At 46.8% G+C, this 25,082-nt stretch overlaps 1 protein-coding gene and 1 pseudogene across 2 annotated transcripts; one reads left to right on the top strand and one right to left on the bottom strand.

Moving 5' to 3' along the window:
• Positions 1-509: 509 nt before the first annotated feature.
• Positions 510-23,821, top strand: Cda (cytidine deaminase). 2 transcript variants are annotated; one of them, XM_004850469.3, is made up of 5 exons: positions 510-747; positions 15,820-15,931; positions 20,947-21,004; positions 22,880-22,915; positions 23,004-23,821. In XM_004850469.3, the coding sequence occupies exons 1-5, from the start codon at positions 594-596 to the stop codon at positions 23,115-23,117; spliced, it is 474 nt and encodes a 157-aa protein (XP_004850526.1). In that variant the 5' UTR covers positions 510-593; the 3' UTR covers positions 23,118-23,821. The 2 variants fall into 2 exon arrangements, with proteins under 2 accessions (XP_004850526.1, XP_004850527.1); XM_004850470.3 differs by lacking the exon at positions 22,880-22,915 and having other exon boundaries at positions 517-747.
• LOC110350459 (alpha-crystallin B chain pseudogene) lies at positions 3,923-4,354 on the bottom strand (annotated as a pseudogene).
• Positions 23,822-25,082: the final 1,261 nt, after the last annotated feature.

Below are 25,082 nucleotides of genomic sequence, written 5' to 3'. Positions count from 1 at the left end.
GAAAAAAAAAATCTGGGTTGCAGCGGAGCTGAAGGTGAATGGGACACTTCCCTCTTCCTGCCGCTTTTCATACCTTCTGACTCAGGAATTGACACGCCCCATCCCTTCAATGAGTGAGAGAAAAAGTCACTCAAGAAACTGAGGGCTCATCCTTTTTTTTTGTACCAGGGATCGAATTTGAGACCTTGGCTTGCGAGGCAGGCAGTGGCACCACTGAGCTAAATCCCCAGCCCGGCTCAGCCACTTTTGAAGCTTGGACCAAGGAGATCTCCCCCCACCCACCCTGAGGCTTCTTCCTTAGCAGTGTCACTGTGGTCACTCCCTGAGTAACCCTCTCGCCCCCTCAGCCATCGGTGAGGCAGTGAGCGTGGTCCCCAGGGAGAGTGTGAGGCGCACGTGAGCACAACTCCCCTGAGCACCGACACTCGCCGGCCCAAAGCATGGGACACTCCTCTCTGCTCTTGGCTACCCGGGAGCCTTGGCTCGGCCTGGGGCAAGACACACCCCAAGGGAGGAGCCACCGTTTCCCGGCGGGCTCCCGGCGGCCGGGCCAGCTCGCTCTTGTTTCCCGCAGCTCCCCCGGCCTGGACGACATGGCCCAGGATCGTCGCACCTGCGCCCTGGAGCCTGAGCACGTCCAGCGCCTGCTGCTGTCCTCCCGGGAAGCCAAGAAGTCCGCCTACTGCCCCTACAGCCATTTCCCGGTGGGGGCCGCCCTGCTTACCGGAGACGGGCTGATCTTCTCAGGTAAGGGCGGGGGCCAGGTCCCCTCCTTGGCAGCCTGGGTGGGGGTCAGAGGAGGGTGCGCAAGGGAGCGAAGAGCGAGCCCTGTCCTCTCCTTGCGCTCTCCGGGCCGCCCTGCCTCTCCTGCCCCACAGTGGGATGACAATGTGACCCGGACCGGCTGGGAGCTGTCATGGGGGCGGGGGGTGGGGGATCAGAGAAACTAGGGGAGGCCAGAGTCAGGAGCCTGGGGCTAGGGGCCGGTGCTGGCGCCCCAGGATCACCTCCCCGGTGCCTCCTCTGTGCCTACCCGTTGAAGCTTCTTCGTTGTATCTGCAAGTCCTCACCAGTGACCTCTGACCTTGGTGTATGCCCATTTACAGAGGAAGAAACTGAGGCCCAGAGAGATGACATGATTTCCCAGGGTCACAGGTAGCTGGTGGTGGAGCCCAGGGCCCGGGTGGAGTTTTCCCTGGACCCACAGTGCTGGGGATGGCTCGAAGAGAAAGAAAGAATCGCCAGGGAGCTGTGGCTCCAGCGAAGGGTCTTGGAAGCCAGAAGGCATGTAGGTGTCCAGCAATGGGTGGCAGCCTGGGGCAGTGGGGTAGGAGAAACCTGAGTTTGCAGGGAGCTGCCCCTAGGCTTCCCTTTGAGGCTTGCTGGAGGGGAGGACAAACTTACCTGTGACTCTCAGAGAAGCTCTTTCCTAGCTTGGGTGAGGGCCTGGGTTCCATCCTCAGTATAAACACAAGTAAACAAATCTCACCCAAACAACTATTCTAACTTCTTTCTGCTAAGCTTAGAGGCATTCTCATTCAGGACAACAGGGGACTAGGTATGGAGATGACAGGAAGCAACTACAGTGCGTTTGTGTCTCCTGCCTGTTGCTGTTCTGTCCATGGTTTCTTGAGTCACCTGATTCTCAAACATCTTTGAGCAAGAAAAGGAACCTTGACTGCATGCTGGTTTATGAACTGATGGTGACACATGCTGTCCATTTAACCCTTACAATCCTTCAGGGCCACTATGGAAACTGAGGCTCAGAGAGGAGCAGTACCCAATATCACAAAGCTGGTACTAGACCCAGAGCTCCTAGGCTCCAAAGCTTGCTCTCTGTTGGTGGCAAAGGATCACTGAGCATTGGTGTTGCATTGAAACTCAGCCCTGAATGCCAGATGTGGTAGCACATGCCTGTAATCCCAGCACTTGGGAGACTGAGTGAAGCAGGAGGATTTCTCCAAGTTTGAAGTCAGCCTGGTTTACGTAGGGAGTACAAGGCCAACTTGAACTATATAGCAAAATCCTTTTTTTAAAAAAAAAAAGAAAGAAAGAGAAACAGGCCTGGCAGGGTGGCTTAGATGAGCATTGAACATTAACTAGCACCACAACAACATTGCAATGTGCAACGTTATAAAGCCTTAAACATGGAATCAGCCATTGAATTTTCAAGAGCCTCCATATCCTCCATAGATGCTACATGAAGCCCACTTGCCTCAGCATCTCCACTGACCCCTTCTGGGTCACCCCCTGGACTTGGTGCTGCAGGGCAGAGGTTGCATCTTGGATCTTTGTACCACTGACCTCCTCCATTCAGGTCCCCATCACTTGCCCGGTCCAGAGCAGACACTTAGCTATTGCTGATGGACTGATTGGAGGAATGAAGGAGTTGCCCTTGGAGATGAGGGAGTTTGGAGAAGCAGAAGGACATCCAGGGACAGGTGGTAGATGGAGTCAGCATGCCAGGCCACATTTCCAGTGGGGCTGCCTTCCATCCTGTTTTCCAGCATTAAGGCTGGTATCCTGCTGGGACAAACAGGTGGTCAGTTAACCAACAATGCCACCCTTCCAACCCAGGCCTTTCTTTTCTTTTTTAATCCTACATAAGAAAAGGCACACCTTCCCTCAAAAGTGACACCTGGGAGCTCCTTCCAGAAAAGCCCATGTCTTGCTCATCCTCACGTTGACCTATCCGTGCAACAGGCACTCACTGAACACCAACTCTGTGTCAGCTCACATGCCAGGTGGTAGGGATGCCATGAGAGCAGAGATGACATAGTTTCTGCCCCCATAGAGGTCCCTGAATCTTGCACAGCCCAAGATAGGAGTTCAACCAATGATTGTGGAAGGGGTGATTGTGGAAGGAAGGAATGAACAGTGTGGCTGTTTAAATTGCACAGAATGGCTAGTGTCTCCAGAGAAAGGGCTGCACATGGAATATTTAGGAGGCCCAGGGTGGAGGTGAAGGCTCTGGATAAGCAGCTCGTGGGTTTGAGTCCTGGTGCTGTGATGTGACCCTGGGAGAGACCTTTCAACCCTCTGAGCTGCAGCTTCCATGTTTGTAAAGCAATCCTTGCAAGACGGCTGTGAGCAGAGTTGGCATCCCAGCAAGGTGTGGCAGCCACCGTCCGCTCTGGTTGGTTGGAGCCTGGGCTATGTCAGTCATCGAATATATTGAATCTCAGTCCTAGTTGTGAAGCTTTAAATGAGCTAATGCCTATTAAGTGCTTGGCACAGTTTTTGCCAAAGACCCTGACTCCAAGGTCCCAGTAGACCAGGCTTGGTCACTGGTCCCAACATGCCCATCAAGGACACAAGCAGAGATGAAGAACAGGACAGGAGCTTTAATCAGCATGGCCATGCCTCGGGGACATATAAAGAGGTTCAAGATCTTGTCTTCTAGGGACCAACTCCAACCTTGGGTTTTAGAAGAAAGAGGAACAAAGGTGAGGGTTGTGAGTTTGCATGGGTGGGGTGGGGCATTGTATAACTGGCACCATAGATAATCTTGTCAAGTCGTGGTCTAGACCAGTTCTAGATTCTGCAAGAGCCATCACTGCTTGGGGCAGTTGGGTTCGCATCATGAAATGACAGCTCCTGCTGTAGAGCACAGCCTCGGTTCACAGCCATGGGGTATTTGCTCCCACTTGGGAAGGTAACCTCATCATGGGATGGTCTATGAGGCTCTGGTTTCTTGAAATCCAAGGTGACTGCAGGCTTAGGATAATGACTTCTAGGCATCCCTCCAAGGGGTCTAGAACTGGACATTGTAAAAGCTGGCAACTGGATGTCCCTGCAAATCCTGAAATTAGTTACTGTGCTTTTTTTTTTTGCTGAATAATATTTATTAGCTTAATAATTTGGGCCTGCCCTTAGCATTAACAAACTTCAGCACTAGTCACAAGATTTTTATTCACTGGTGGGGAAACTTTCTTGTTTTAAAAAATGCAATTAGAGAAAGGGTGTCTACTTCTTAGGGGCTGCAGTGACAGCAGGCTTCTCTTCACAAATGATGGGTGTGGTGCACTCAAGGCCAGAGACCTGTTTCCTTGGTCCATTCACAGTCAGGACCCCATCAGATGACAGGGATGAAGTAATGGTGAGAGGCTCCACATCAGTTGGGATCCTGTATTTCCTGTGGAACTCCCTGGAGATAAAACCATGTTCATCCTGGCACTCCTCATGCTTGCCATGCACCTCAATCACATCTCCCAGCACCTTCACCTTGAGTTCCTCTGGGGAGAAGTGCTTCACATCCAAGTTGACAGAGAACCTGTCCTTTTCTAGAAATAGCAAGGTGAGGGAAGGAGGAGAAAGATAGCAGGAATGTGATTCCATTGATGCAAGCTCATCATTTTGCAGAACTGCTTTCTGTCCAGGTAACTATTTTTCCCTTGTCTGCTAAAAATCTCTTTTCAAATTAACATGGCTCTTGGTTCAGGTTTATCAGCAGCTACTGTACTTTTCTGTGGGTGCCTTCAATCTAGAAGGAGGATGATTGGGCTAGGCAAATTTAGGGCTAATAATCCTTGCATTAAACAGACACTTCTTAAGTGATTAGCATGCCTATATCCAGAACTGGGCAAGGATCTGATCCCAAATTTTAAGGGACTAAAGGAGATAGATTTTAAAAATGCAGACAGGGGCTGGAGATTTAGCTCAGTGGCTCTGGCGCGTGCCTCAAAAGCACAAGGTACCAAGTTCGATCCCCGGTACCAAAAAAAAAAAATTCAGACAGATGCCAAGCTTTACTCTGCTTTCAGTTACCCATTGGGCATCTGCAGACCCATCTACTAAGCCTCTGTTACACAATAAGGATGTCACAAAAGAAGGCTGCTTTTTTACTATTAATGGTGCCGTTACTGTTGTTGTTGTTATTTGGAGGCAGTTGGTGGAGGACTTTTGAAAGTCAAGCAGAGACTGAGATTTGAAAAGGTAGGAAATAGGGAGCCAAGGAATGTTACTGAGGAGAAGGGTAACATAAAAGTGGTGTTTGAGGACTGCTCATCTGAAGGAGGCCTGGAGCAGAGGGAACAGCATCAGGATGATGTCTTTTTTCATCACTGACTTGTCCAGTCTGCATGTCACCTGTCCCATAATTGGTCCTGGGATAAGGATTGTGGATCACATGAATGGATGGCTTAGGCCAGGACTGTGGCAGATGGAACAAAGGAGGAAGATCTGAAAGATACTGAATGGGACAAATGGACGGTGTCTTGGGTGGGCAGGTTTGGACATGAAGGGAAGGAACAGGGTTCAGGATTTGCAGCTGTGGAACAGGGAATGATTGAGGTACAGACTAGAGTGGGAAGCTGCCAGAGCTGAATTGTGCTGTGGATCGCTGCAAGTTCAAGGCTAACCTGGGCAACATAGTGATTTCAAGATCAGCCTGAACTACATAGCAAGACCTTGTCTCAAAAACAAACAAACAAAGAATACGAAAAAAAAAAGGCAGACTGGGGATAGAGCTCAGTGGTGCCATACCTGCCTGACAAGTGCAAGGTCCTAAGTTTGATCCCTGGTACCACCAAAAACAAACAAACAAAATAAATAAATACGTAAATAAATAAAGGACTGGGAATGTAGCTCAGTGCCATGGCCCTGGGTTCAAAGCCCACTACCATAAAACAAAAACAAACTAAAGAAAATGTGTACACCTGGACTGGGAGTGTAGCTCAATGATAAAATTCTTGCCTAGAATGTAAGGCCCTGTGATCCCTGGGAAGAAAGAAAGGAAGGAAGGAGGACTGCAGAAGCTTCTGATGCCTAACTGCTTGTGTATGCTAACCACTGCTCTAATCTCAAAAAAGAGAGTGGAAACAATGCCCTCGCCTTTGTACTCTTCTTGGGCTGGCTGGGTCATGATAATGTCCCACCCTAGCCCTGCCTTAAGCACCAAAACAAGGCCCTGTTGGAATTCCATGGAGAACAAAACAGCTCTTTGTACCTGACAGGCCAGCATGTGCACCCTGGCTTCCTGCCACCAGCCTCAGCCTTTCTCTCCTGTAAAATGGGGCTGCAGCAGTACTCACCTTGGCCGGCTATCAGGGCACTGATTGATATAGCATCCCAGAGTACCTGGCAGCCATGGTGCCCGGTAAACAGCAGCCATGAGAAATATCTGCATTTTCATTTCACTGTTACTTGGCCCAGGCTTATAATTATGGATCTCGACTTGACATTATCCCAACCTGTCTCTCGTGTGAGTTTCAGAGTAAGCAAAGACAACACCAAGAATGGAGCTGGGTTTCCCAGATGGATGATGATGTGCTTTCTGGACTTCGGGAAGCAAAACAAAATGTTTTGATGTTTCAGGATTGTGAGATGTGGACTTCCTCTCCCCTGCAGTTTTCGCCAATGATGAGGCATTAATTACACTTGAACTTGCAAGAGACTCTACTTTGTATCTCAGAGACCTAGCACTGAAATGAGGAATTCCAGTCATCCAATGGACTCATTGAGTCATCTGCCATGGTTTAAATCAAGAATGTCCTCCCAAAGCCCCATGTCATCAAGGCGGGCTTTTGGAAGGTGACTGAATCATGGGGGCACTATAGCTGACTTGCTGTTAGGGGGTCTGGACAGAGGAGATGGGTTACTAGGCACATGACCTGGAAAGACATTTCTCCTTCCCAGCTCCTCCCTTCTCTCTCTGCTTCCTGACTGCCATGCTGTGAGCAGCTTTCCCTCCACTCTGCCCCTCTGCCATGCTGTTTTCTTCCTTGGAGCCAGCTGACCATGGACTATAATTGTAAGCCAAAATAAATTTCTCCTTCCTTTAAGTTGTGGGTATCAGGTATTGTGTCTTAGCAATGAAAAAGTGACTAAGACACCATCTTAGTTGGTTCGGCTGCTATAACAAAAAAACAGAGTCTGAGTGGCTTAAACAATGGACATCAATTTCTCGTAATTCTGGAGGCCAGGAAGTCCAAGATCAATGTGCCACAGGTTCAGTTCTTGGTAAGGACTCTCTTCCAATCTCTGTCACCTTCTTACTATGTGCTCCCAAGGCAGAGAGAGTCCTATGGTATGTCTTCCTCTTATTAGTCCACCTTAGTATAAAATGGGATTCTTTTCTTATAATCTTATTATGGGGGCTCCCCCTTCATGGTCTCGTCTAAACCTGATTACCTTCCAAGTCCTCACCTCCTAATGCCATCACACAAAGGGTTAGGGCATCAATATGTGGATCTGAGGGGATACAATATTCAGTCCATGACAGTAACCAAGATCCTCACTGTCCCAGGGCCTCAGCATACTGCTACACAGGACACAGAAAAGTCTTTGCTCTCAGGAGGTTCACACTATAATGGAGGAATTAGATAATAGAGACATGTCAGGAAAGTGTTAAGTGCTAAGCAAATTAAAGCAGAATAAATGAATGGAGAGTCTTAGAAATGGTAGAAGGAGTAAGCAGCTTTAGGTAGGGCAATCAAGGAAGCTTTTCTGAAGCAAAGACCTGAGAGGGATAAGCCATGTTCACATAGGATATCAACAGACAAAATTACAGCAATTCAGTTTAAAGATCTTGAATCAGGCAACATTTTAGTTCACGAAATATATGAGTGTTTTGATAAGCAGAGTAGAGCTCTTGGTTTTATAGGTAGAGAAAGACTGAGGAAAACAGACACAAATGACAAAAATCAGATAAGTCATTTCAAAGCTACTTTCCTCGTAAGGTGGTATAATAGTCAGCTTTGCCTGACTATAATAAAACAACTGAGGCAATTTACTTATAAAGAGAAAAGGTTTATTTGGTTCATGATTCTCAAGGTTCCAATCCAAGATCAAGTATCCCCATGCTATAGGCCTCTGGCAAGGGCAGCACATTATGGCAGGAGCACCTGGTGTGCAAACCATGCCCCTTATGACCCAGGAACCAGCAAGAAAGAAGAGATCACATTCCCACAATTCTCTTGAAGAGATGTCCCCAATGACTAAGCACCTCACACAAGGCCTCATCTCCTCAGGGGACTACAGTACCTTCCGGTAGCACCACCCTGGTGAAGACCAGGCCTTCATCACAAGGACCTTTGAGGGGACACTCGCCGTCCTGTACCAAGTTGGGGCAGGGAGACAGATGACAGAAAAATAGCTGATCGGATAACATCAGCTTACATCTTTTGTGTAAGGATTAAGACAGCTTCTTTTTCCTGCCAGTTGAAACTGGCCTGTTTGGGTAATTTGCCTATTCTCCACCTCTCTGGATTTCTTGGAAAGTCAGATAACTTAATTTGTCAGTGTGGAACTTCATGGGTGGCTCCATTTGAAGCTCAATACTGTCATTATCATTTCACAACTGAGAGCACTGAGCCTCAAAGAGGACCCAGAATCTTCAGGGCCAGTAGGATGAAGGGCCCCAGGGCTGAACAGAACCTTGGGCTGTTCCTGCAAAGCTCCTTTGAGGAGTGGAATCAGTGATTGTGATCCCTTGGGAAACAGCCTCTCCTCTCAACTGGTCCTTTGAGATGTCTCACATACAATCAAGGGAGGGTCCTTTAAATGACTCTTTTTGAGCTTTCAACACAGACCCATGCAATCTTCCTGAGAGACCTGGGTCTCCCGCAAGGGTGGCAATTGACTGTAACAGCACATAGCAGAACCCAGGATTTGTGTTAATCATGTCTAATGGGAGAAGTGTCAGCCCTGAGTCAGGAATGGGAAGGCAGCAGGAAGGCCAGGGCTGGCAGGCTTACTGGAGTGACAGTGAGGCCAGCAGGGACCATAATCCAGGAGGAGGAGACAAGTTGGGAAGGAGGCATTAAAGTTGCTAGTGGTGGGCAGGTAGGCAAGAGGTTTTTAAAGGAAGTCATTTCAGCTATAGAATCAGGAACCTGGCTGGGGAGACAAGTGGGGAGGAAGAGAGACTCATTCACTTCTTCACTCAGCTTTCATCGGTCAAGTAGAGAGGCTGAGCAGGAAAGGGACTATCATAATAATGTCACCAGCTGGTGTGGGTCCATGCTCTAGTGATAATGGAAATTAAAGCTAAAATGATAGTATGGGGGCAACCCACTTTCCGATGTCCCCTCCTGTCCCTCTCAGGCAGGAGCTATCTTTCCCTCAATAAATATTCCTTACTTTAAAATAAAATAAATAAAATGACAGTATGAATTTACAGGCAAAAGATTTAATTAGAAAGTAAGAAGCCACAAGTGGTAGCACATGCCTGTAATCCCAGCACTCTGGGAAGCTGAAGCAGGAAGATCAGGAGTTTGAGCCCAGCCTGGGCAACTTAGTGAGACCTTGTCTCAAAATAAAAAAATAAAAGAAAGGGCTGGGGATGTAGTTCAGTGCAAAGGCCCTGGGTTCAAACTCAGTACCGGTGTGTGTGTGGGCGGGGGGGATGTTGTAGTCAGGGTTTGTAAGGGAATAGATTTAATACAGGACACATAATTTATAGGATTATTTTATAGTATTCACCCTATAGGTCAAATGCAGAGGAGTCCAAGAGATCTAACCACATGCTAGAGACCCGAAGGATCCAGCTGAGGGCCTGGATCCCATGGCAATGTCCTGCACAAGTCCAGCTGAAGGCCTAGAGCCCAAGTCAGTGTTCTCCAATGAGCCCAGCCAGAGGCCTAGAGCCTACAGCAGTGTCTTGTATGAAGGATCTGAACTGGGAAGGTCCAAAGGCCAGTGATAGAAGCTAGAACTGAGCTGGGGAGGGAGGGGTGCAGGGTGAAGGATCTGTGCCACCAGGCTGAGGGATCTGCATTGGAGTTAGGAACCGACACTCAAGGCGAAGATCAGGACTTCCCTGAGAAGAACAGAAGTCATTCCCAGCAACAGCGAGGACCCGAGCTCCTCAGAGGACAAGAACAGCCAAGTCCGCATCAGGAAAACCAACCACAACAAGTTTCCTAGAAAATCAACACCAAATGATCTTCTCCTCCAGGTCTCTTCTTATGTCATTGGCAACAATCCTCATGGGTCTTCCATGCCCAAACCACGCTGAGTCAGTTCAGCTGGGCATTCCAAGTTGACCATTAGTTAATCCCCAGTTTGAGCAGCTGGAGGGGCCACACTCTCATCCAGTGGTTCAGACTGGCCCACTCACAAAAGCACAAGGCCAGTTATAAGGGCACTGAGGTGAGCTGGGGGCCAGTCAATCACCATGTCAGTTCTTCCTGGTTTCCTGGCTCCAGAGAAATCCTCATGGCTTGAGGGGCGGTTCTGGCCCCAAGCAGTGATTGACTCTGTGGTGCTTTCAGTTATGAAGGCTCTGTTCTTTCTGGGACTCGGGTGACTACCAGTTGAGGACAGTGGCTGGAGACTTTTAGGTGTCACTGTAAGTGGGGAGTGGGGGTAGTTCTGGAACTGCATGTTGTAAAGGGTGATAACTGGACATTCCTGTGAATCCTGAAAATTATTTTAGTTATTTTTATCTTGATGGCCTCAGTCTTGAAGGGGGATTGAGAAAGGGTAGGTAAATTTAAGACTAATAAACTTTGTTCTGTCCACTTTTCCTAAATAAGTATCACATCTCTATTCATAGTTTTAAGGAAAGAGAGGATACAAATATGAAAGTCAAACTTCATTCTGTTTTTATTTCTCTACTAGGCATTTGTAGGTCCAAGAGTAGAGTCATGGGTTTTAGCAGAAACTGCTTTCTGAGTCCCTGACTGGCCGCCTCAGAAGAAAATGCAATTGTATGCTTTTGTTGTTGTTGTTGTTGTCGTTTTTGGTACTGGGGATCGAACTTGGGACCTTGCGCTTGCAAGGCAGGTGGCAGAACCACTGAACTAAATCTCTGGCCCTATGCAATTGTATTTTTTTGTGTGTGTGTGGTACTGGGGATCGAACTTGGGTCCTGGCGCTTGCGCAGCAGGTGGCAAAACCACTGAGCTAAATCCCCAGCCCTGCAATTGTATTTTTAATGAGTAATAGATTAAGGGTTCAGGAGTTTGTTTGTCCTTTGTCCCTGTGGTGTTCTCTGACTGTATCAGTAGCTCACACAAAGCCTTTCAATAAATGTTAACCACTGCTTTCAAGGTAGCTCTTTCCTGATTGCTCCCTATCCTATATCCCCACTGGGTTAGCTGATTTCTATGTGGCTACAAGTGGTAGAAATACACATGAATTATGGTAGATAAAAGGAGCATTATACAAGGCTCATGTCAGTATACCATGGGAGGAGTTGGAGTGAACCAGACCTTACGGATGAGTGCCTAAGATCAGACTTTTTTGTCACCATCTCTCATCTCATTTCTTATTCATTGTCTTGCATTTCACTGTTTTGTACTTGTCTCCTCCATAATGAATAGAAACATGGGGGCCCACACTCAGTCTCAGAAAGGAAATGAAGTTCTACATAGGAAAAATCTCTGATTGGTCAGGTGCTCATCCTTAAGCCAATAGCAAGGCTATGGGGGAAGAGGTGGCAATTTCTGTTTTAATGACGTCCTGAGATCTATGGCCATATCACCCTGAATGCACCTGATCTTCTCTGACTTACATGCTGGAAAATGAGATGAGTTACACCAAAAGTGGGGTAGGGGAGAGAAAGAAACAGAGAGATGCTAAGTTGTCAGAATAATCAATGCTCAGTACAGTCTACCTTTGGTTCCCGGTATATACAACCATCCTTCTTCCCAAAGTAGAATTCCAAACCTGTCCCCAGCTAACACCATACAGCCTTCTCATGCCCAGCTGTGAACACACCAGTGTTCACCCCAGCAGGGAACTTGTAGCTACAGCACCCAGCCGACGGTAGACTTTCCAGTGAGATCCATCAGTTCTAGACAGGAATGCCTGAGATCCTGAGAACTATGAGCTAAATGATAAATTTAACCACTCTTAATGTGCCAGTGTAAATAATGAAGGATAGAAAAATACATAAGGAACTAATGACCAGTTTCTATAATTTTTTTTGATGTTTTGAGACAGGGTTTCACCATGTAGTTTACTATGAGTTCACTATGAACTCACTACGTAGTCCAGGCTGGCCTCAAACTCATGACAATCCTCTTGCCTCAGTCTCCCGAATGTTGGGATTACAGGCATATGCCACCATGCCCGGCTTCCAGTTTCTAAATTTGATAAATACAGGAAGAACAAAATATGACCTAGTCCCAGTGAAAACTCAGATTTAGAAAAGGGGCATGTGAGGAACAGACTGAGTGAATGGAAGAAATCCAGTGATGGGACAAGATGGCTGCCTGTTTCTCTCCAGCAGATGGGAGGTGAGCTGCAGTCAGGGCATATGGGCTGTACTGCTATGTTCTGCAAGGTTGTTCTGGAGATCAGAATCCCTGTCTATATGTCCCACAAGCCCTTGACTAGTGTCTTTATCTGCAACTTTTTTTTTTGGTACTGGGGATTGAACTCTGGACCTTGCGCTTGGAGGGCAGGCGGCGGAACCACTGAGCTAAATCCCCAGCACCCCCCACCTGCAACTTTAAACTGCCATATCTTCACATCCATGTCTCAGTCCCTGGGAAGGGGAAAGATTAAGTGGAAGCCAAGCAGTATTCTCCTAAAAATGTCACTAGAAGTTGCTTATCACACCTATCACTTTTGCTTACACTCCATTGGCTAAAACTTCAGAACTAGAAGAAGCTTCAAAGGAAGCTGGGAAAAGTAGTTTCAGCTGTCCATGTGCCAGGTGGAGTCTATTGAGAGAGTGGTTGGTGGGACAATTAGCAGTCTCTGCCCCTTTGGCCAGTATTTGAGTATGTCCTTCTTCCCACAGAGCACCCACTTACCATTTTCCTAAGAGTGTATATTAGTCAGCCTTCCTATCACTTAAAGGAGGAAAGGTTTCATTTGGCTCATGGTTTGAAGGTTTCAGACCATGGTCAGCTGGCTCCAAGGTAGAAATGGCATGGTGAAAGGGTACAGCAGAGCAAAGCTTCTCACCTTGAGGCATTCAGGAAGCAGATACAGACAGGAGAGGAGCCCAGATCCAGAATATTCCCTTCTAGCTCATGTCCCAAGTGACCTGCTTTTTCTAATCATGTCCCACCTCCAAGCATATGACTTTTGGGGTACATTTTATTTTATTTTATTTTATGTATGTGTGGTAACAGCTTTAATCTGTGGTGGCCAACACATTGGGCAGGACCCTGCTGGCCTTCCACCCTCCTGTGTCCAAGCAGGAGGAGTCATTTCTCAGGAGTTGAAGCAGGCACCACGTGCAGGTTGGTCATTGGTGTCTCTCAGTATCTCCTGGAAACTAAAGTTTAAAGAGGGATATTTTAGATGTAAACCGTAACATTCCACCCTTGGCCCACAGAAGGGTCATGTCCATCTCATTATGCAAAATGCATTTAGTCCATTTGCCAAAGTCTTAACAGTTCTATCATTGCTGAAAAGTTTAAATCCAAAGTCTCCTCTGAGACTCCAAGCTGTGAGGACCTGTGAAAATCAAAAAGAAAATTAAATACTTCCAATATACAATGGTATGGAATAAATATTCCCATTCCAAAATAGAGGAATAAGAGGATAGAAAAGAATCAGACCAAAGCAAGACCAAAACCCAGCAGGGAAAACATTAAATCTTGTAGTTCCATGTCCAGCACCTAAGGCAGGTTGCACTGAGATGTGAACTCCAAAAGGTTTGGGTAATCCCACCCCTATGGCATTTCAGGTTGCAGCCCATGGCCTATCTCTTGAGCTGGCTCTATCCACTCACTGTCTATAGCTTTCCCCAGCAGACATTCCACATCCCTTGCATCTCCACCTTCCTGGAATCTGCATTGCAACTTTGTCTTCACTCTCACAGCTTCAGGTATTACCCTCTCAGAGTCTCCTGGAAGAGATTATGTCCTTGTCACAATTCTTGTCTAGCCTCCGAAGCCTTCTTCTGAAATCTGGGTGTGAACCTCTGTGACTCTACAACTCTTGGATTTTTCATCCCTGAAAAACTGGCATCATGTGGATGATGCCAAGGCCTGCTGCTGGCTCAAACAGATGTCAGCTGCCTTTGAATCATGGCTGCAGTGACCTCTGAGTACCTGGCTCAGGAGTACATGGCTGAACTTGAGGAAGCAGTTCCCTCAGTGGCCCTCAATGAGACAGCACCCTGGGGCTGTCTTCTCAAAGCAAAGTCTTTCAAAGGAGTTTACCCATTTACACACTTAAGCCTGCAAAGGGAAGGGTCAGGCCAATTCCTGAGATGCTTTCAAGCATCTTTCCTATTGTTCTGATGCAAAGTACTTGACTTGTTTTTAATGTTAACCTTTTCAGCACCCATGCTCTATGGCACCAACTTTGCAGCCACTTCATTTCTGGTCAAACTGCAAACTTTTCACAACTTTTGGCTCTACTATTTACTCTTATTCTTACTATAAATGTGGCTAAAAGTAGTCATCAGTACTCATGCCACAGCCTGAACATTGGGCCACCCTGAAATTTCTTCCACCAAATCATTTAGTCCACCACCTTTAAATTCAGCCTCACACAAAGTCTCAGGACATGGACAAAATGCAGACAAATTCTTTTCTAGAATGTAACATGCATGGCTACTAGTCCAGTTTCCAATATTATCCTTATTCCTAATTGAAACCTCCTGAGGCTGTCCACATTCCTATCTATATTCTGGCCTTCCAAGCTCTGAACCGAGTCTCTCCTCAAGGTCTATTTACAGTATTCTAAGGCTTCTCTAGATGACATCTCCAGACTTTCAAAAATTCCTCTCATAAACCAATTCTAGAGGCCTCTAAACCATGTGGTCAGGTACAGTCACAGCAACAACCCCACTTTTGGTACCAAAATCTGTGTTAGTCAGCTTTTCCATCACTGGGAAAATATATCTGATGCCCACAACTTAAAGTAGGAGAGGTTTAATTTGGCTCATGGTATTGGGGTTTTAGTTTACAGTCAGCTGGCTCTGAAGTAGAAATGGCATGGTGGAGGGGCATGGTAGAGAAAAGCAGCTTACCTCATGGCAGCCAGGAAGCAGAAATAGAGATGAGAGGAGCCCAGAACAGTAATATACTCTTGTATTGTAGGTCATGCCCACAGTGACCCACCTCTTCCAACCAGGCCCAACTCCAAACACATGACTTTTGGGGGACATATGGGACATTTTAGATCTAAACCATAAAAAGGAGGCAACCCAGAGTTCCACCCAGTCACCACTTCCAGCTCAGAATCAGGGTTTCACAGTGTTTCATAGCTTTCTTCCTTGGGTCCAGGTGTGACTCTGCTGGTTAAGGGGTCAGAAACTAAATAAGTACCTGCCCCCCACCACCTTATACCCACCACCACAATATACAAGGTAGAGGAATAAAGTATAACAGTAATAAAATCCCACAGCAGGAAAAGGAAGGACAGAGAGCTCTCAGCAGGTGTAGGTTATACTGGCATAACAAAAAGATCCCAAAGTACAGTGATTCAAGTATGGTGGAATTCTGTTTTTCTCTTACATCACAATTCAGAGTAGACAGTTGATCCAGGGCAAATAGACAACTCTGTCATATGTCCATTCCTATGACATAAACCATATGGCCAAAGCTGTCCCACCCTTCAACCTTCACTTTCTGATCTATGGAAGACAGAAAGGAAATAATAGGCAAGCAATCTGTGACCCAGAGATTTCCCAGGTCACTTTGGACCACACCCCATTGGCAGCTTTCCTCCAGTATGTCCTTCCATCAGGCTGTTTCTGCCTTGGAGCCAGCCAACCATGATGGAGATGTTGGAGAAATGCAGACAGTAAGCATTCTTGGGAAAGGCCACTGAACAATGGCCCAAGAGTCTCCCAATACTTCAGCTCCCCCCACCCCCTGTCCTGGAATGGGGTGAGTCTTTTACAACATATGCAGTAGGAAGTGGCTTTTGTGGCCAGACCAACAGGCTCTCCTCTCTTCCCAGGGTGCAACGTAGAAAATGCCTGCTATGCACTGGGCATCTGTGCTGAACGGACTGCAATCCAGAAGGCCATCTCTGAAGGGCATAAGGACTTCAGGGCTATTGCTATCTCCAGGTAAGTGGGACAGGCACGTCACAGTGATGATATACATTGCTTCAACCAACAGCCCCCATGTACCAATCATCCATTCATTCATCAGATGCATGTATATTGTGTACTTCTTTGCATGTGTGTGTGTGTGTGTGTGTGTGTGTGTGTGTGTGTGTGTGTGTGTACTTCTCTGTATGCTGGATACAGGTATAGGACCCTGGGCTAAGTGCTGAAGATCAATAGATAAGCAGAGGGCCGGGGATTTAGCTCAGTGGTTTCGTCGCCTGCTGTGCAAGTGCAAGGACCCGAGTTCAATCCCCGGTACCAAAAAAAAAAAAAATAGATAAGCAGAAAATAGACCCTGTCCTTACTAGACTCTGAGCTCATGGAGTAGATAAACAGGGAAAATAACTCTAACACAAGGGCATGTATAGTATGTTTCTGCTACAACAACACAGAGTACAACATAATCCCCCAGAGACACAGCAGGAAAAAACCCATAGCTAGAGGGAACCAAAAGTCAGCTGGTATGGACTCCCTTGCCTCTACCCCTATTTTATAGCTGAGAAAACTGAGATCTAGAGAAGTTGAGCAGCTTTCCTAAGAGCAGAACTAGGATAGAATCCAGATACTAGAGTCTCACTCATGGCCCATTCCACTGTGCCATGCTATGCCAGGTTGCCAGATCCTCTCTCCCCCACCCACCTTGAGCTTATGTGGGGTCCAGAATGAGCTGCTCAGCCCTGTTATCTCCCTCATACGCTAATGCTCAGAACTAGGATATAAAGACAAGCCAGGTAATCACCAATTATGATTCAAACTAATCATACTCCAGCCCTACTTCTGGGTGAACAAGAACCCTAGCCAGTTCTCTTTGTGCCCCAAACATAAATATCCTAGTTCCCATTGGCTCACCCCAAGTGACCATACTGGATTCTTGATGGCACTGGACCTATACTCCGGCTTCAAGATTCAAAAGTATGAATGAACTCTTTTCCTAACTTGGACCCCCATCAATCCATCAATTTAATTGATGGATTGATTGGTTTGCAGTACTGGAGATTGAATCCAGGACCTTTGCACTGAGCTACATTCCCAGCTCTTTTTTTATTTTTTTATTTTGAGACAGGGTCTCACTGAGTCACTAAGTTGCCCAGGCTGAGCTTGAACTAGCTGTCTTCCTACTTCAATCTCCCAGAGCACTAAGAATACAAGCATGCACCACCACACAGGCTAATTTAATTTTTCAGTAGTGAATTCCTTTTCTATGCACCTATGCATTTTCTATGAGGCAGTGTTCGTGGTGAGTTAACAGTTTAAGGGGGAAAAAAAACCAGTTTGAGGGAAAATGATATAAAAATGCTTAACCCACCCTCAAAGGCTGATTAGCTATTGGTCTTTGGGGATATTTGGCCACATGGGTCACATTGTGAGTGAATTACTGCTTTACTGAGCCAGAGATTCAGCCCTTTCCTGCAGAAATGCTGAAAGTGGAATTGCAGGGGCTTAGAGCAAGGCTGGCAGGGGCCATGCAACAGACACAAGCCCATGGGGCTTTTCTAAGACCGTGAACTTGGCCGCAGTCTGTCCCAGAGGTGCTCCAGCTTATTCAAGGGTTACTTCTGAGTGACCTGTGCCAAGGGCCTGCTAAGGGAGAAAGCCCTCAGCTCCTGAGAGCCACTCTGCACCTGATCTCTGTCCTGGCTTCCCTTCAGCTTTGGAGAATAAGTGAAGCTGTGCTGGGAACATATTGTGCAGATGAGCAGAGATCAGGATATGAGTTGCACTTTATGAGAAGAGGGGAAAAATAACTCAATTTCAAAGCTGATCCAAGAAAATAATGATATTCTGGGGAGAGACCAAAGTCAACAAAAGGATAATGGCACAGTAGCCCAGCTTTGTTAGAATTTTCCAAATGACAGGCTTTTTCTCTTGGTCATTATCTACTTTTAAACATGACCAGGTACTGCTAGCAATGATTAGCTAACGTCCTTAGTGACACAAAACTCGCATTTTCCCCAACATCCAACTGCTCTGCTCTGGATATTTAGCCCGCACCTGCACCCCTGAGCCAGAAACTCAGTCATTATTGCATTAATGGTTTGTTAAATTGAGACCATGGATTTAGAGAATGAACAAGAAATGCCAGCTTCCTTGTTAATACTGGACAGGGCTGAACAGCCAGAGATTCCCTCTGAGATCGCGAAGGATGGAGACTGTACCCAGGAGAGGTGCAGGTGTCTGCAGAGCAAGGGTGGACTTGGCTTGCAGCGATGAGTCTGCTCTGCTGGGGGCCCAGATGCACTCTTCAGAGTCAACAGGTTTCCTGCCTGATAAGCATGACCTCAGCATGTGATCAAGGTCAGCACAAATCACAGAAAACCTTCAATACGCAGTGAAAGGTGGGCAGGGTGAAGGACAGGGGAGAGGGAGAAGGAGGAGGCCTGGAAGCCACATCCTGGTGCTCCTTCTGGCTCTTTAGGTTACACTTGGCAGGAGTGTTGGGTGATGGTTACAACCCCAGGCTCCAGGGTTGGTGAGGCCTGGTTTCAAATCCCAGTCTACTCTCAACCTCAGGCTTGTGCTTGAGTTTCTGAGCATGATGTTGTGTCTGTGAAATGAAAGAAAGCATAATCTAGTGATTGAGCTATTCAGGGGTCTCATGAAAGGATACCTTTAAAGTCACTGCAGGCAGAATGCTAAAGGCAGAGAACACAGATTCTGGGTTCAAATTTTGGTTCTGTCACTTACTGGCTCTGTGACCCTGGGTAATTTGCTTCATCTTTCAGTATCCAAAGCATGTAAGTGATGAGACCTGTGTGCATACTTTATTGGGCTGTGTGCATACTTTATAGGGATTAAATGAGCTAATGTATATAAGGTCCTGGCACAATGCCTGTCACACAGTAGTTCAGTGTATGCATAAGCTGTTATTCTTCTCAGAGCTGTGCTGCCTGTGTGCACCATCTTGTGATTTTTGATGGCTGAATGCCAGGCCAAATCCAACTTTCTAGTAGCATGCATGATTGCAGGTCATCTTGCCCAATGAGCTGTCCATTGGGAAGTTAAACATGGAAGCGACAGGCTGAGAAAGGAAGTAGCAGGCTGTGGAGGAACCAAATCATACAGGGCCTAACAGGTCAAAGAAGGGAGACTGAGTTTCACTCAGAGCACCTCTCCTGTAGCCAGCCTTTCTTCCAGAGCTTCTGTGCAGTCCCTGAAGGCAGGGACTCTTCATTGATGTTGTTGTTTCAGGCCCTTGGTCAACATGGGTAGGACAAAGGAAAATGTACACTCCAGCCTCCAAAGGCCTTATAAGAGGCTCTGGCTGCACCAGCTGTTACCCAGTAATTGTGAGAGTCCCACCCTCTCGTGTTGCCCTGAGCTTTTCTTCTGAAGCTGAAGGCATGCTCAGAGAGCACCCCACCTTTCCATCGAGCAGAAACATTCTTTGATAGGGCCCCCACATATAAAAGGTGAAATAGTACCTCTTTATGCTTAGTCCCCTTTGCTGCTTTGTTCTATCATAGCCTCTATGCCTGCCTATCTCTATTTGATGGTGGTTGTTTGGTTAGTTGTTCGCTTGGTGAGCAGTTGGTTGGTTGATGGTTTTCCTGGTTATCCGGCTCCTCTCACTGGTCTATAAACTCCTGAGCACAATGAATTTCCTCTGTTTTGTTCACTGCTATTCCCCCAGGACCAAGGACAGTGCCTGGCACACAATAGCTACTCAATAAATATTTGCCAGCTAAAATGAGATCATGCATATAGATTGCTCTCCAGGATACTTGGCATATTCTAGACACATATGAAATGATATAACAATTGTTGTTAAGGTATAGCAAGATTAACTGTAATACATAGAGCACATAGTATATAATAAACTGTATGTGATAAAGGACTGAAATCATGACAATGCTCATATATGTAAGGGAGTAAGTATCCAGAAAATAGTACAGACCATAACAATATGTATATAGCATTCTAAAGGTCTCAGAGCCTTTCAGACACTTTATCTCATTGTTTGCCCTCTTACATTCCAACAAAGTAGATGACATTATTACTGACTTTTATAGACAAAGAAATGAGCCTTGGATGGGTTAAAATAAGTCACACATAGTCAGCAAAGTGAAAACCCAGTCCAAAAGTCAAATTTAAATCACATGCTGTTCCACGGACTTCGCAAAGCTCTGGGTCCAGAAGGGCGAAGACGATGGAAGCTCTTGGCTTAACCTCTGGCTTTGCAGCAGGAATGGAGGCTCCTACAGGAAAACCTACCTTCTCTGGCCATCTGCCTCTGTCCCCCACAGAGCTGGAGGGTTGCCTGTGAGTTCTTGAACTTTTACATACAAGCCCTCGCTGTGAGTATCTCTCCTCCTGGATTTCTCAGATCCAAGGAGCCAAACTTTCTCTTTGGTTCACATGCAGGACCTTTGCACACATACTGTTTGTTTCCTTTTCCCTACAACACAGAAAAACCCTGGGCTTCAGAATAACATCTCTGTTACTTCACCTCACTCAATCTGTTTCCTCATCCATAAAATGACCATTCTGACACTCAGGCTGTCCTGAAAACCAAATGAATGTCAAATACCTGGTATAGTAGTTGCTTGCTAAGTGGCAATGGATGAACTTTATTTTTCTTCCAAGGACAGGGCCAATGCCACCTCCTCTATTCTCTCTGACACTGGTGGCAAGGCTTGTTCCCTCTGACTATGTGATCTTCCCACATTTTGTTTTATATGACTCATCCAGTATTCTGTGTCATCAGCCGGACTGAGCCATCTCTTGAAAACCCAGAGACAGCTCTTCCTTAACCCCAGGATGTGGGTGGCAATAAGTGCACACTGCTTATAGAATGCCCTCCCTGTGTGATGTGTAGAAAGTCACCAGGTCACCTCTCAGCGTCTGTGGACCAGGAACTGCCTGACAGGGTCTGACCTGATCTGGGACAGGGCAGAGACTCAACACCCAAATCTTAGTAAATGTCCTGGTACCTTAGGACAGACTGATCTAAGTTCAATTCTCTGCTTCCCCAGTGACTTGCAAGATGATTTTATCTCACCATGCGGGGCTTGCAGGCAAGTGATGAGAGAGGTAAGAGCTTCTCTTTCTTCCTGGAATGTAAATGGTGATAAATGTATATCCCAGGCTGCAGGAAAGATGCGCAATGGCCAGCAAGAAGACACAGTCCCTGTCTTGTTTGGTCTGCTAGCTGACTCCTAGGCTTTCCCAAGCCTGCATAAGTCACTGGAAACAATTCCTTTGTCCAGCAAATACTTATTGAGTGAAGGTCATTGGTGTCAGGCACTCACTGACTGATCCAGCTCTGGGTACAAGACAGACCAGGCCCTGCCTCACTACCTGGTGCAGGAAGCAAAATAAACAAGCAGCAGGGTTTCTGAGAGTAAAGAGAACAATAGTAGAAAAATGTATTGAGTGACAGGGAGCAGCAGAAGGTACCCTAGATCACAAGTAGGCCCACTGCTTGTTTCTGTAAATAAAGTTTTATTGGAACACAGCTATGCCCATTCATTAATGCATCAGCCAAATTACAATGGGCAAAATCATAAGCAAACGGGGCAGGACTTTATTGTACGGCAGCTGCTTGTTCCTTGAGAGTTCCTGCTTTTGGAGCTGTGTTTGGAGGAAAGCGGATTGTTTTAGCTTTGTGTTTATGCCTCAGTTTCAGGGCATCTGGAGGCTTTGACACCTCCATCTCCTTCTGCTTCGTGCCAGGACTGCAAACCAAGCAGTCTGCAGGATGCATTTCCCAGATCCAGATGAGATACGCTACCCTGAAGGCACTGGATTCGCACTACAGAATTCATCTCACTTTAGAGAGGCAGACACAGCTGCCCAGTGCAGTGGCAATGTCTAAGGTCACGTCAGGAAGCCACAACAGAGCACAGAGTCTCCAGCTCCCCAGGCCCTAACTTGGCCCAACGGCTCATTGCTGTTTTCTCCAAACAGCTGAGATCTTGGCAAATGACAGCAGGCGATGAAAAAGCTGGAGGAGGGAGAGGCAAAGGGAAAACAAAATGCAAATAATAAGAGATGAGGCTTGGGGACCACAGACTTGGCATTGAAATTCACCAGCACTCAGCTTTCGCCCATACCCTCAGGCACAGCCTACCAAGTGGAAAAATGCCCTCCCTTAAAACATCAACTCTGAAAGAGCCAGAAGATTGATGGTGTCTGGTAATAACTTTGTGATTCAGGCAAAGCACAGGAGAACAATAGGCTGCAGGCCTGAGCAGTCACTGGGATTCCACACAATCAGAGTGTGCTCGCCACTAACCAAGCACCTAGTATGTGTCAGTGTCTGCACACATATGCTTTCCACAAACCATGCCTAAAACCCACCATGCCTAGCCAGGTAGAACCTGGGCCTACGAACTCCAACTCTAGGGCTCTCAGCATTGTGCCCACTGATTTAACCCTCCACTTACCCACTGTTTAGTACCTTCTTCCATTTCTGAAGCCAGTTTACACATCAAGACGCTGAGCCCCAAATAGTTGTCATTCGCCTGAGGTCACAGCAAGCAAGTGGTGCTCCTCATATTGCAGGAGAAAGGTCAGGAGACATACTCGTCTTTGCTGATTTTACCCTGCTGAGCTTTGCTTTCTTCAACAGTAAAATAAGTATAATAACAGCACTTGTGTCCGAGGTTGGGTAAGGAAATAATGCAAGTGCAATTATCTAGTGTAATGAAGCAGGTGTGGCGCCTTCTCTTGGTGTGAGGAGTAAAAGAGAAACAAGTGGAGTCAGTATTAGTTGTCATTTGTCATAGCAGAAGGTAGTCTGGCTCTGAGGGCCAGATACCATTTTTATAAAGCTCTAGTGGGTCCTTGGTGGAGTATTTATGGCCGGTTCTCAATGTGCTGTGCACCATGCTAAGCGCTTATCAGCATTCTTTCATTTGCTCCTCTTCAAGCTCCAGATACAATTATTGTCATCCCATTTTACAGATGAGAAAACCAAGGTACAGGAAGAATCATTTGACAGTAAGTTGTAAAGCCAGACTCAAACCTAGGTCCCTCCTAACCCCTTAGCCATGCTGCCTCCCTCATGCTAGCTTTGTCTCTTTTCCAGTTTGGCACTGACTGGGCCGTGTACATGACCAAAGCAGATGGTACTTATGTGGTCAGAACAGTCCAGGAGCTGCTGCCTGTGTCCTTCGGGCCTGAGGACCTGCAGAAGATCTAGCAAAGGCTGGAGAACACCCACTGCCCAGAAGGCCTTGTGTTCCCACAGGTGTTTAAGGGACCAGCACTGGAAAACTTTGGAAAAATGCCCGCTCAGGGACACCTGCCAAACAGGCCCAACTCTCCCGGAGCTGGGCAGAGATGATTTTTCCTTGGAATCCCAAGTCTGGCCTGCTTCTCCAGCACTGCCTGGGTTCTGTCCTGTTCTGGGTGACTTTGCCGATTATAAACATCACAGAACATCCTGATTCAGAAGGATGCATTTTGCTCTTTGTCACTGTTGTTGCAGGGCAATTTATCTTTTTAGAAAGACTTGGACACTCTCTGCTGGGGGAGAAAACAGGCACCTTGGAACCATGTAACTTTCGGTGTGGAGGGTGAGTCCTTGTTATGACTTGTGTCTTGATATCCCCCAAAGCCTCATGCAGTCATATGTGGAGCTTTTTCTGAATTGATTCATGGTGCAATGCTAGGCTCAAGGGCACTAGGATTAAGGGTGTGAGTGCTACCTGCCCTAAGTAATCTGCATAAAATAAAAGGGACAGAAAGATGCTGTTAAGGTCCCTTGTTGCTTTTGCTACCTTGTGGGCACCATGTTGTTTCTTTTCTGCAATGCTTGTCCGCCATCCACCCAGCCTTGGAGCCAGACAATTATGGACTGAAACCTCTGTGAACTGTGAGCTAAATAAACCTTTTCCCCTTTAACTTTGGGTGTCAGGTATTTTGTTTCAGCAACAAGAAAAGTAGCTAACACAGTTCTTTAGCTTCCTATCCCTGTGATCCTGGATGGAAGACCCTTAGGCTGGGCCTGACTGCCAGTACCCATACATATGCTATAGTTGGATCTGGAATGTTCCCCAATGGTGACATGTTACAAGTTTGGTCCCCAGCCTGTGTTACTACTGAGAGGTGGTGAAACCCTTCCAAGGTGGGACCTGGCATGAGGTCCTTAGATCACCAGGGCTGAGCCCTTGATGGGGATTGTGGGGTTGTCTTTCTCTCCTTCCCTTTCTGGCCCTGAAGTGAGTAGGCTTTGCTGCCCTCCATGATGCCCGCCTCACCACAGGCCCAAAACAATAGGACCAACGGATCATATACCAAAACCTCCGAAACTGTGGGCCAAAATAAGCCTTTTCTGTTTGTAAGTTGATAGTCTTGGATGTGTGGTATAGTGATGGAGCATGGACTAACACACTCTTTCCAGTCTGAGTCTGGTTTGGGCTCAGTATAGACCTAAGTGCTGGCTACCATCCATCCCTGTGGCTACAGCTGCAAGTGGCTTTTGGTGTGAAGAGGGAGCCATAGGATCTACTGTGAGCCACATACCTCTGTGTGTGTTGTTTCTTATGGAAAATGCTCAGCAGTTCTGGGAGGTGAGACTTTCTCCTAATAGAGGAGAGCACCGTGACTCACAGAAGCTGAGAGCTTGTTCTAGGACTGTGTCAAAGCTCAGCACAGAATCTGGGCCCCTTGACCCCCACTGTGGCCCAGAAACATTGCAGGCTCTTTGCACACACACACTAGATTAAGGTGTTCATCGCACACGAACCCATTTTATCTGTACATCAAACCCAAAGGTAAGCATTACTGCCTTCACTCTGCCAATAAGCAAATTGAAGCTCAAAGAGATTAAATCGCTTGCCCCAAGTCACACAGCTGGTATGTAGCAGAGCTGGAATTTGAGCCAGGTCTGTCTGACGCTAAGTATTTTTTCCCCACTTTAACACAGCTGATGTCTTCAATTATGAGTTCCTTTTATATGTCAAATATGCTAAATACTGCAGAGAGAAAGATGTATAAGTGACAGTTGCTGCCCTTGAGAAACATGCAGTCAGACAGGAAGGGAGAGATGTAAACAGATCAAGTAAACAGAAACACGCTGTGCGCAGGCAGGGTAGGGGCACAGTGAGGGGCACACCGTGAGCAGAGCCAGGACTGTCCACTTCGCTGGTGTTATCACACACAC

The sequence above is a fragment of the Heterocephalus glaber genome, unplaced genomic scaffold, assembly GCF_053883595.1.
Source record: "Heterocephalus glaber isolate CG9 unplaced genomic scaffold, H.glaber_assembly_v1.0 deba00001452, whole genome shotgun sequence".
NCBI classification, from domain to species: Eukaryota; Metazoa; Chordata; class Mammalia; order Rodentia; family Bathyergidae; genus Heterocephalus; species Heterocephalus glaber.
Note: the sequence above shows the minus strand (reverse complement) of the source record. Positions and strands in the feature narration are given on the sequence as shown.